The sequence below is a fragment of the Parasteatoda tepidariorum genome, chromosome X1 (genome assembly GCF_043381705.1).
Source record: "Parasteatoda tepidariorum isolate YZ-2023 chromosome X1, CAS_Ptep_4.0, whole genome shotgun sequence".
Lineage (NCBI taxonomy): Eukaryota > Metazoa > Arthropoda > Arachnida > Araneae > Theridiidae > Parasteatoda > Parasteatoda tepidariorum.
In genome coordinates, this window is record NC_092214.1 from 44,188,141 (window position 1) to 44,201,639 (window position 13,499).

The 13,499-nt window shown below is 29.8% G+C and overlaps 1 protein-coding gene across 5 annotated transcripts in view; it reads left to right on the forward strand.

Moving 5' to 3' along the window:
- LOC107447993 (liprin-beta-1) overlaps window positions 1-13,499 on the forward strand; it is a 79,005-nt gene that overhangs the window by 13,415 nt on the left and 52,091 nt on the right. For 2 of the 5 annotated variants that reach the window (XM_016063063.3, XM_071187506.1), the window contains exon 1: window positions 10,508-11,536. The exons of the other annotated variants lie outside the window; for them this stretch is intronic. In XM_016063063.3, the coding sequence (XP_015918549.1) occupies window positions 10,802-11,536 (735 nt within the window). In that variant the 5' untranslated portion in view covers window positions 10,508-10,801. Of the gene's footprint in view, window positions 1-10,507; window positions 11,537-13,499 lie in introns of those variants that run through there. 5 annotated transcript variants of the gene reach the window in all.

Here is a 13,499-nt window from a genome sequence, read left to right on the forward strand (position 1 = left end):
GTTCACTCTATTTAAATATTTTTTGAATTATTTGTTGAGAAAACCCATGCTTTTGAAATTCGTTAGACCTTTTATTTACTTATTTAAAATAATAAAATTGTATTAACTAACTGTCAAATTCTCCTGCTTAATAAATGTAAAATTTAATTTAAGGTTTTTATTTATTTATTATTATTTATTTTTTTGAAAATTAAATCAACTTGAGATTTATTTGTTTAAAAATGATACTGACTATCTAACAAATTATAAAGCTAACAAGTATTTAAAGAATTTTTTGAAAAATACTTCAAGTACTATTGTTAAATTATTAAAAAGAGTCAAAACATTTCTTAGCTTTTTATTTAATCAAAAAAAATTTTTTGTTTTAACTAATTGCCAAATTTTTTTTAAAAGCAATAAAGCAAACTTTGTTTTAATTTTCTCAAAAATAAAAGCAAATTAAATAAATGTAGGCTTTGTTTCAATTTTTTTATAATTAAATACGACTGCAGATTTATTGGTTTAAAAATAATCAAACTTTTATACTTACGTGCATTAAATAAACTTTAAAAAAAAACTAACTTTTTATAACAAGTTAAATACAAAATACCCCAATTAAATTGTATCGCTTAAAATGAAAAACAATAATTAAACGAAAGTCAATGAAGAATCTCTCTTTATTCATATTTCCTTTTTTTAATTCATAGATTGAGTTCAGAACAAAAATTGATGATATCAGCGATTGCGCAACGATCGAAAGTAACAGTAGGTCAACTAAAAACAATTGACAAGAATCGTTAAAACCCGACAGACAATAAAATAGTCACAAAATAATGCACAACGAAGCGATCGCTAAGTAGCAAAAGACTCACTGAAAATAATTTACAAGAAACGTTAAATCCTGACGAAATAAAAAGCACAGCGATCGCAAAATAACGCAAGTCCCGCTAAAAATAATCTTTAAGAAACGTAAAATACCTAAGACAAAAATGGCGCATAAAGAAACTATGCATAGCGTTCTATATTTCAACGCTGACCCTCGCAATTCGCTCTTCATCATTCAACGCCACGAACTATACGCTTACAACATCTCTGCAGCTAGACGATATATACGTTAAATAGATATTTCGCGATGATATCATTAAATCTATTAAACTAAGTTGAATGAGATGGGCCGGGCATGTAGTGAGAATGAGCCCAGAACGAACAGCGTTAAGAGTCTTTAATGCAAATCCCACCAATAAAAGGCCAAGAGGAAGGCCCAAAAAGAGATGGAAAGACTGCGTGGATGAGGATTTTACCATCCTAAAAGTAAAGAACTGGAAATCAATTGCTGGGAGAAGGGCAGCATGGGAAAACCTTCTGAGGAAGGACCAGGCTCACAAAGGGCTGTCGTGCCAATGCTGATGAGATATTTCGCGATACATCGATTTATCGCCCAGTCCTAATTGCCACTTTATGTAAAAGACACTGACTTCAAGATTACGAAATCCGGAAGATGCTATATCTCATTCTTTCATTTTATTCTAATTTTATTGTAATTTCATACATAACAATATTTCAACTTTAAAAAAAAAACGATTTAAAAAATATAAAATATGCCATATATATAATTGTAGAAGTATCCACAAATAAGAATCTTAGCATTTTAAGCAAATAATCCTAACTGATCAATGCGGCCATATAAACGGGATGATTCTTTTACTTATTGGTTTATTAATCAGAATCATTTTGTTTTTAACATTCTTATTATTATATTTACGATGAATTTAATTACAATCAAATATATAATTTTAATTACATGATTGATTAATAGAATATTAATACATTTTTACTAGAATATAAAAGAGAAATTCCTATGCTTGACATAAAAATTTCACAGTTTCACTTAGTATGAAATATAGTTTGGACCTAAGTAAACTTGAAACACTAAAGCGGTAAGGATTAAAATCAAAAATTTTCCTTTTTTTCTTTCTTCAAAATCTGTTTTAAAACTCATTTGTAAGTTAATAGGCACTATTTTCGGTTTTAAAACAAAAAATTTTTATTTTAAAATAAGTAACAAAAAAATCCAAAATGTCTATTTTCATGGGTTCTCCAACTGAAACCGCTATTGTGTTATGGTTTGATAAATCACGAGAATTTTTGAAAGAATGATGTATTTCATAAATCTTCGCATTTTCAAGATTTTATAGCTTTGACATTTAAACACAGACATAACATTTCAAGCTAGCACAAAGAAAGCAATTTTTTCTGCTCTACTGCGAATACTATATCAGGTACTTAGATTTATATAAACATAGATATTTTTTTTTTTTTTAAATCTCTAAATCGAACATTCTGGTAGGCTCAGATTATTTCTTAGCTGAAGAAGTTTTCGATTACATTTAAAGGGGATAAATATAATATTAAGATATGAAGACTATTCGGAACTTATCTGTACTTAAAAGATATATTGTCAATAATTATTTATAACCATACATAATGAGTTTAAAATATGGTATATTAATTTATAATCATCAATTTTACATATTTTCGTAAAACGCAACGTCTCAAACGTTAATTGGTCTAGAGACGTCTATTACTCTCTCATTGTTATTTTACAATTAAAAAATTTAACTTGAAACTTCCACAATTTTTTCTTTTCTATATACTTGAAAATAAATTATGGTTAAAAAAAAAGCATTAAATATAGTATCAACATTTAAGTTTTTCGTGGCTTGTTTTCTTTAGAAATTTTATTAGTTAATCTATTATTTGAAAAGGTCGGAAAAAAATATTTATATTTTAAAATACAATAAACTTAAGTATGCACTATAAAGAAAAAGATCAACGTTTATGCATTTAGGCATAGTAAAAAATTTTGTTCAGAAAGGGAAAAAAATATTACGCAAACCCTTGTTAACTTTTCTAATAACCGTATTTCTACATAGTGCCATTTTTTATGATTCAAAGGGCTGACTGCAATTGTTCTAACAATTAATTAAGTTGCGAATTGAAACACAAATACGTGCTTTCTTTGAATGAACTTACCTTTTTCGACACTTTTATATTCTTGACCATCAAAATATGGGGGTTTAACTGCAACCTGGAAGATTTGATCCTTTAGTCAGGAGAGAGGTCGTTTATTTTTTTGTGTATTTCGCCTTATCTCAGAAACTTTTGTAGTCGGTCAAGAACTTTTTGCCCACATCTATAAAACTCATTTTTCGAAGATAATTCCATTCAAAATATAATTTTTATTATTAATTATTCTTTTTTTTTTCGAATAAATATTTTTAATATTAAGATATTAAATTTTTACATAATTTTAAATTTTTTATTTTTAAATTTTAAAAAAGAATACAAAATCTGAGGATTATTCAAAAATTTTCAATCTTAATAAAATAGAATAATAATAGTTATAAAAAACAAAATTTAGTATAGAATTATTGGATATGTGAGTTTTATAATTGTATGGAAAAAGTTTTTGATTTATTCCAAAAGTCCCGAGTAATTGCGTAATACGCAAAAAGTGGAATCCAAACTTTCGGCTACTTTCCTGATCCGTATCTTCTAGATTGAAGTTTTGAAGTTCCCCTCGGGACAATCCTCATTTTGATTGTCCCGAATCCTAATTTATCGAAAAATGATGTGTTTATTCACTTTTTTATTTCTGTTTCCAAAACTTAATCACTTCCAGTTAATTAACATATTTGTGTTTAAAATTGGCATTTTGTACGTGAAAATAGTATCTTTAGAACAAAATTTGTTGAAGATTTTTTTTTTTCCTTAAAAAAAATTTTAACATGATTTGTGGTTCGTTTTATTTTCAAATTTTCATCATTTCGTATCTTTCATATAAAAAGCTTTTCGATTGCATATTGACTATTTATTTGTCATTCCTTCTACTTCTCTAGGTTAAAACATGAGACTTTAAGTAATTAATTATCTGTAAATTTTATATCATGAAATAGTGTTCGACCCTTTCTTACGTTTTTTTTTTTTTCATCATTTCGTATCTTTCATATAAAAAGCTTTTCGATTGCATATTGACTGTACCGTTACCCCTTTGGCTGTGATCTCAAAATTTAAATTTAGTAACGGTTACCCAGGTTATTTAGTAGACAAATATCTAATGAATTACAGAAAACTTTCAACATTTAAAACTCATTTTTATTGCACCTCTAAATCTTCAAAAACATAATTTCACACATTTCCAAATGCCAACATGGGAATAAACATTTATACATTAATTAAAACAAAAATGCAACCTTAAAACACTCAAGCATAACCTTCAACTTCTACAGTTCAAAAAAAAGACATTTATAAAATAAAAACTTCATTTAACATTTCTAAAAACCCAGACTTGGTTTATGATATCTATAAATTACACTTAAATGCTGATTGTTCTCCTACACAAAAAAANATGTGGGCAAGTTCATATCACGTCCGCAGGTCGTTAATGAGGGGACTTATAAATTATCGACTATGTCAACCTTCATCTATCAAAAGGTACCTCATGATAGAATCATGTTAACATGTCTTATATACTAGTGAATTGGTATTTAATATTTATAGTGGTAGTTACGCCACACTATCAAGGCGGACACTATCACCGAATTTTAATTTTCTTCTTTGAGCAGTATATTATTAAGCAAATCAACTATTTATTGTGGACCATCCATCAATGTGGGCAAGTTCATATCACGTCCGCAGGTCGTTAATGAGGGGACTTATAAATTATCGACTATGTCAACCTTCATCTATCAAAAGGTACCTCATGATAGAATCATGTTAACATGTCTTATATACTAGTGAATTGGTATTTAATATTTATAGTGGTAGTTACGCCACACTATCAAGGCGGACACTATCACCGAATTTTAATTTTCTTCTTTGAGCAGTATATTATTAAGCAAATCAACTATTTATTGTGGACCATCCATCAATGTGGGCAAGTTCATATCACGTCCGCAGGTCGTTAATGAGGGGACTTATAAATTATCGACTATGTCAACCTTCATCTATCAAAAGGTACCTCATGATAGAATCATGTTAACATGTCTTATATACTAGTGAATTGGTATTTAATATTTATAGTGGTAGTTACGCCACACTATCAAGGCGGACACTATCACCGAATTTTAATTTTCTTCTTTGAGCAGTATATTATTAAGCAAATCAACTATTTATTGTGGACCATCCATCAATGTGGGCAAGTTCATATCACGTCCGCAGGTCGTTAATGAGGGGACTTATAAATTATCGACTATGTCAACCTTCATCTATCAAAAGGTACCTCATGATAGAATCATGTTAACATGTCTTATATACTAGTGAATTGGTATTTAATATTTATAGTGGTAGTTACGCCACACTATCAAGGCGGACACTATCACCGAATTTTAATTTTCTTCTTTGAGCAGTATATTATTAAGCAAATCAACTATTTATTGTGGACCATCCATCAATGTGGGCAAGTTCATATCACGTCCGCAGGTCGTTAATGAGGGGACTTATAAATTATCGACTATGTCAACCTTCATCTATCAAAAGGTACCTCATGATAGAATCATGTTAACATGTCTTATATACTAGTGAATTGGTATTTAATATTTATAGTGGTAGTTACGCCACACTATCAAGGCGGACACTATCACCGAATTTTAATTTTCTTCTTTGAGCAGTATATTATTAAGCAAATCAACTATTTATTGTGGACCATCCATCAATGTGGGCAAGTTCATATCACGTCCGCAGGTCGTTAATGAGGGGACTTATAAATTATCGACTATGTCAACCTTCATCTATCAAAAGGTACCTCATGATAGAATCATGTTAACATGTCTTATATACTAGTGAATTGGTATTTAATATTTATAGTGGTAGTTACGCCACACTATCAAGGCGGACACTATCACCGAATTTTAATTTTCTTCTTTGAGCAGTATATTATTAAGCAAATCAACTATTTATTGTGGACCATCCATCAATGTGGGCAAGTTCATATCACGTCCGCAGGTCGTTAATGAGGGGACTTATAAATTATCGACTATGTCAACCTTCATCTATCAAAAGGTACCTCATGATAGAATCATGTTAACATGTCTTATATACTAGTGAATTGGTATTTAATATTTATAGTGGTAGTTACGCCACACTATCAAGGCGGACACTATCACCGAATTTTAATTTTCTTCTTTGAGCAGTATATTATTAAGCAAATCAACTATTTATTGTGGACCATCCATCAATGTGGGCAAGTTCATATCACGTCCGCAGGTCGTTAATGAGGGGACTTATAAATTATCGACTATGTCAACCTTCATCTATCAAAAGGTACCTCATGATAGAATCATGTTAACATGTCTTATATACTAGTGAATTGGTATTTAATATTTATAGTGGTAGTTACGCCACACTATCAAGGCGGACACTATCACCGAATTTTAATTTTCTTCTTTGAGCAGTATATTATTAAGCAAATCAACTATTTATTGTGGACCATCCATCAATGTGGGCAAGTTCATATCACGTCCGCAGGTCGTTAATGAGGGGACTTATAAATTATCGACTATGTCAACCTTCATCTATCAAAAGGTACCTCATGATAGAATCATGTTAACATGTCTTATATACTAGTGAATTGGTATTTAATATTTATAGTGGTAGTTACGCCACACTATCAAGGCGGACACTATCACCGAATTTTAATTTTCTTCTTTGAGCAGTATATTATTAAGCAAATCAACTATTTATTGTGGACCATCCATCAATGTGGGCAAGTTCATATCACGTCCGCAGGTCGTTAATGAGGGGACTTATAAATTATCGACTATGTCAACCTTCATCTATCAAAAGGTACCTCATGATAGAATCATGTTAACATGTCTTATATACTAGTGAATTGGTATTTAATATTTATAGTGGTAGTTACGCCACACTATCAAGGCGGACACTATCACCGAATTTTAATTTTCTTCTTTGAGCAGTATATTATTAAGCAAATCAACTATTTATTGTGGACCATCCATCAATGTGGGCAAGTTCATATCACGTCCGCAGGTCGTTAATGAGGGGACTTATAAATTATCGACTATGTCAACCTTCATCTATCAAAAGGTACCTCATGATAGAATCATGTTAACATGTCTTATATACTAGTGAATTGGTATTTAATATTTATAGTGGTAGTTACGCCACACTATCAAGGCGGACACTATCACCGAATTTTAATTTTCTTCTTTGAGCAGTATATTATTAAGCAAATCAACTATTTATTGTGGACCATCCATCAATGTGGGCAAGTTCATATCACGTCCGCAGGTCGTTAATGAGGGGACTTATAAATTATCGACTATGTCAACCTTCATCTATCAAAAGGTACCTCATGATAGAATCATGTTAACATGTCTTATATACTAGTGAATTGGTATTTAATATTTATAGTGGTAGTTACGCCACACTATCAAGGCGGACACTATCACCGAATTTTAATTTTCTTCTTTGAGCAGTATATTATTAAGCAAATCAACTATTTATTGTGGACCATCCATCAATGTGGGCAAGTTCATATCACGTCCGCAGGTCGTTAATGAGGGGACTTATAAATTATCGACTATGTCAACCTTCATCTATCAAAAGGTACCTCATGATAGAATCAAGTTAACATGTCTTATATACTAGTGAATTGGTATTTATTATTTATAGTGGTAGTTACACCACATTACTCCCCTTCCAGAATTTTATCTGTGATAGAATTCGATGAACAGATACCAGTAGTTGATTAATGCTGTTTTATTTATTAACTTCAATTTTTGCTCATTATATATATAATTTTTTTTTTTTTTCATGTTAGCAAATCAGTTTATTTCTTTACCTTACCTTCACCAGTGTGATTCAAAAACTGCTGCTATTGTTAATTAATGCAAGTATTTTTAGATGAAACATTAGTAAGATACGAAACTTAAAATGTTTAGTGGTATTAATTCGATATTAAAATTGGTTTTTCTTTAACATATTTTTATTTATGTATCTATTTAAAATAAAAATATTTTTTCTAACGAATCAATTCAAGTGAAAATTAGACAATTTATTTATAATCCTAATATCAATTATTTTAAATGTTTTATTTTTTAAAAGTGTAATAATGATTTTATAAAGAATCAAATTTTGAAATAAAATGCTATAAATCATTTCATTAACTTTTTTTTTTATCAGAAAAGTTATTAAGTTACACATTATCATAGTATTAAGTTATATATTTTTATGGTATGTCTACGTATAGGCTAACGAAAATATTTTCGGTGATACTGCTTCCGAAGTTTTTCGTCTTTTTTTTCTTTTTTAAATAAACAAAAACTTGTTTTATCGTAGATATTGGATTGTTATTACCGTAATTTGCACAATTGCTTCCTTGCGTTCTTTCTGTGAAAATATAATTTTTCAGCAATTAGCAATTATTTTATTAAAATTCGAAGTCGTGTCATTTTTTTTCAGCAATATTTTTTTACTGGTAAATATGATTGTTTTTAAATATTTTGAAATATTACATGTTACTTATAATATCACTACCAGTTCTTTTTTTTTCTACTCTTTCGTTTTCTGTCTTTAAATGAAAACAATTAATATTTCAGGAAAGTGGGAATAGGTATAATCTGTTACATCGAGTTTCTTCTATTTAATTCTATCAATGTCTATTTATGACCTTTTTATTTTTTTCTTCTTTTTTTTAAAAAAAAGTTTAAAAAAACATTTTTTTTCTTATAGATAGCTTAGCACAAGAGTTTTTCAACAAGCGAAATTTTTCTTTTTTCTTTATGTTTGGAAACGTGTTTGAAAAAAAAAGTCATGCTTGAATAATGGGAGAAAAAAATTATAAAGAGTTATCTTTACAACTTTCCAAAACTACCATGCCAGAATTTCTTTTAAATAACAATGCAACATGTTTACATAGAGAGAGGTTTCTTCTAATGCACGATTCATAAGTTCCCATGTCCTCTGAGATAGTCTTATTATTTACATGGTACAAAAAGGAATATAGATATATTAAATTTTCTATTATTTATATATATTTTTACTATATAAGTATTTTTAACTTTATTGTAACCAAATGGGAATAAAATTAGCTCATTTTTGTTTAAAAAATATTGTCCATTTTAAATTTAGTAACTAAAGTGAGTCTGTGTTATTCTAAGTAAACATTAATAAGTAATTTTTAAATGTTTATGTATCATTGTGTTTCTGTAAAAATCAGTATAAAATAAATTAATGTGAGCAAATTTAAAGTTAAATTATAAAATTGCTTGAAATAAAATAGACCATCACTACCTTCATATTCTGACAGTTTTTAAAATTAGTTAAATAATATTAAATTCAAAGTTACGATCAAAATATACTTACAGCTATCAAAAGCATAAATGAGAATAAGGTGCTATTCTGAATTTCTTCTATTATTTTTTTTTTATTTCGTTTAAAAACAATTCTTCTAAGAAAAACAACAATTAGGGGTCACAAATTAATATGTAAGTGACCAAAAAAAAACGCTATCGTAGTCAGACAAGTCACAAACACTGCAGGACGGACATGATAATCAACAGCATAAGTTTATTTCCGGGAAAAAACAACGAGCAGTTAAAATACGATTGATTATTAGAAACTCCTTCAACCTCCAATTAAACCTGTCTTGATGTTTATTACCTTCGCCTTCCTCTACTATAATTTGTCCGATTGCGATAGCGTTTTTTGCTTCTTCCTCGTTTCAATATTAATTTTCAACTTTTTCAATGTTTATACTTTTTTGTTTTTACTTTTGATAAGGATTCACGAAATACAATTAAGGATGGTATTTACGGAACAGTTTGCATCTATATAAGTTGATATCTGGAATTGAAATTTAAGATTAATGTTTTCTTTGCTGAAAAAATAAACTTCAAACTAAACAAAAAAAGTCTTAAAATTGAAGAAAAAAAATAAAATGTTAACAAGAGTAAAAGAAAATAAAGTTTTTGAAAGTTGATTCAGTTGCATGTTAGTAAAATTAAAGTTGACCATTCTATTAACTCTTATTTAAAGTAGTCGTAACTGCTTTTCGAAATGTCACCTTTTGTGGCATTTGTAAAAAATTTACAAATTTGTGATAAAATTTAATTAAAATAATTACATTAATAAAATTATGGTTCTATAATCTATCATCTGTTTAATGTTTTTTCTAATGAGGTTATTTAAGGAATCTTATTGAAAGAAATTATCTCTTATACGCATACATCCTGAATGTGATTATTTAAAATTGATTAAATATAACAAATTATAAATATATATATGTATATATAACTCGCTGAACAATCATAAATTTATGATCTGCTTGAATGTGCATATTTTAAAAAAGTGCAAATGTTTTGATGAAACGAAACGGTCAATTTGTTATCTAATAATCTTTAAATTCATAAATTCTTCAATCAGATCTGCCTTCATATCTGACCCAAGAATTTTCAAAAGTAAACATTTCGAGCATCTTGTCAGGCTATGATGAAAGTTGTATCACTCTGTCGGTGTTTACTGGGGTTAGGGGTCATAGATATGAAAATGATTGAATATTTCCTTTTCGGAGATCTTTTTTCATCTTAGCTGCTTCATATTAGGCATTCACTTATTTCAATTTCGCCTACCGTCTCACTCTTATAAATTAGAAAATATCATAAACTGATGTTTTGTTAAAAAAAAAAAAATTTATATCTTTGACGCATCATCTTCGATTTGTTTGAGTTATTACCTTCCACAAAGAAAGTGCTTTTCTTTATTTTTCGCGAATATTTTTCAAGGTTGCCAGTGTTTTTGATTCATGTGTTCAGAGCCTCTTAAAACAACCGCTACAGGTACGCTGTGGAGATCAGAGCGCATACATTTGATGGACATAAGTCGTGAGCCGGACAATAGAGTCGTAAGAAGCGATCGCAACTGGAAAGAAGATGACAACAGAGCACATAAATTTCATCGAAACGAAACTCCTCAGCGACGTTACTATCCCGATGGAAATAGGCTGCCAATGGTGGACGGCTCGAACGAAAGTGAAATGAGTGAAACGATTTTTCCGCCTGTTAGTTCGTATGTCAATGACGGATCAGATTTTAGTGACACTTCTGCCGCGTGTAGCACGTCCACAGCTTCTCTACTAAGTCCAAGAACGAATGATTACCCTAGTGGTTATTGTTACCAGTGTGCCAGTTCCTCAACGAACGCTTGTTATACCCCCAATAGACGACGCAGAAGACGAGTAGTGAGCAAAAGTTTAGTTTTGGATAATTCTAAATTGGATCAATATCTGAAAACACCCCAGCACAATAAATTATTTAATGGATTAAGTGATTCTGGAATGTTTATTCGCGCAGATGGACATAATCAAATTGATTCGGACTCAAGTAGCTCTAGTTGTAGCGTAGCACCTGTTAAATTGACTCGTAGGAAGCCGAAATCCAATAGAAAAAGTTTACCACCTGGTTATTGTTATATTGGATATAATAATCAACCTCTTTATCCTGAACAGATTTTTGGGAATTACCACTCTCCGTCATCTTGGGTAATTATGAGATTTCATTCAAAAATCGAATATAATTATTTTTTTCATTGTGTCGTATTTAAATGTTAGCATTTTAACTAAAACTGCTTTATATAAAATTTGACAATTTTAATTATTTTTAAAGCCGACCAGGTGGCCGAGTGGTTAGCGTGCCTGACTGCGGAGCCGATCGTTGCTGGTTCGAATCCCGCTCAGGGCATGGATGTTTCTTTCTCTGTGTGTGTGCATGTTCTATGTCCTTTCTTCTGTGTGATTGTGTGAATGTAACCAGCCCTATAAACGGGTTTGTGGTTGTATGACGTGGGCGACGCTACTCCTCCATAGGTGCTCACTGGGTAACGATAAGAGGGTAGCAATTCTGGCATTTCTGAGGTCAATGATAAATAGACCCAAGTGCCCGCCATTAACCAAAGAAAAAATTATTTTTTTACAAATTTGCATATTTTTCTTGTTTACAAAAGTGAGAGTAACGATTTTAATAACTGTGGTATGTATTGCTTTTTATGTGTTTGTGCTAACGAAGTTTAAATTCAAATTACTTCTCTAAATAAAAGACCAAGCGGGGCTGAATCGCCGTTTGAGTTCTCACCATTTTATAATGGTCTAATCGAGCAAAACAGTATCCACAAATACTATTTTTAAATCTATTTTATTGTTTTGCAATATATTAGATTATATGTAAATAGCGCAAACTGTTGATTATCTTTAAATAATAGTGTTATAATTATTTGTTATGCCGTTTGATTGACCTGCAATTACTTTTAAAATGTTTTATGTTTTAACAGTGCCGGATTACCCACTAGGCCATGGTCTGGGGCCCCCAATGATTAGGGGCCCCTTTAAAATAGATTTTTTGAAAATAAATTTTTAAAAAAATTAAGAAAAACAATGATTTTTTAAAAAAAATCAATTTCAAATATGTATGTTATGATTATTTTTTAGTTCTAATTTAACAAAATAAAGTAAAATTTAATTTATTATTATTTATTTTTATTTTAAATATGCTTTCTTAAATGAATAGATGTATAAATACTTTTATATTTGAATAAATAAAAAATATACGAGAAAAAAAATTAATCTAACTGCCCTAAAAATTTGAATGGCCGAGGGCCCCCGCTTACGCTTAATCCGGCACTGTGTTTTAAAACGTCCTTGTTAGACAAGTGTTCGAAACAAACTTGATTCCCTTCTAGTCCTGCAAGTAAAAAAAAAAAAAAAAAGAGAGAGAGCAAGAGAAAGAAAGAAGGAAAGCTATTCATGCCTCCATGTAGCAAACTGTAAGTTTTTAAGTTTTTACAAATTGAAGCGTTTAAATCTTTCAGAAATTTTTAAATTACAATCTCAGTGCAGGAAGAAAAAATAACTGTTTCTTAAGAGCCCGTAGTTTTAGCCAAAAACCCGTTAGAACCCATATTTTTAGCCCCGAAAACCCTTTAGAACCCGTATTTGGTATTTGGGTATTTTCTTCAGTGCGATAAAATAAGAAAAAATCACTTTTAGTCTACTGATGAGATTTTCACAAACTTAGTGCTAATCTAAATGGTTCAAGCGAGTGGTCTCAAATATGCAAATTAATTAGTGATAACTGTTCCGTTAGGTCCCGTATTTAGTATTTTCTGCAGTGCGATAAATAAGAAAAAATCATCCTGAATGACTCTTATTCTATGAGATTTTCACAAACTGAGTGCTAATTTAATTGGTTCAAACGAGTGATCTCAAATATGCAAATTAATTAGTGATAACTATCAAGTTACAGAAACAGACACGGAAACATTCTCTGACTAAGAATAATATTATTCATTGAATTAACTTAAAATAAATATCAATGTAATTCCCTTTTTCTAATTTCGTATTTATTTAATTATATTAATTTAGCTAAATTGGTTTTCAGCGTTAGATTTCTGAATTTGCATATCTTTATACTAAACAGACAACCCCCCCCCCCCCTTAAACGAACATATTT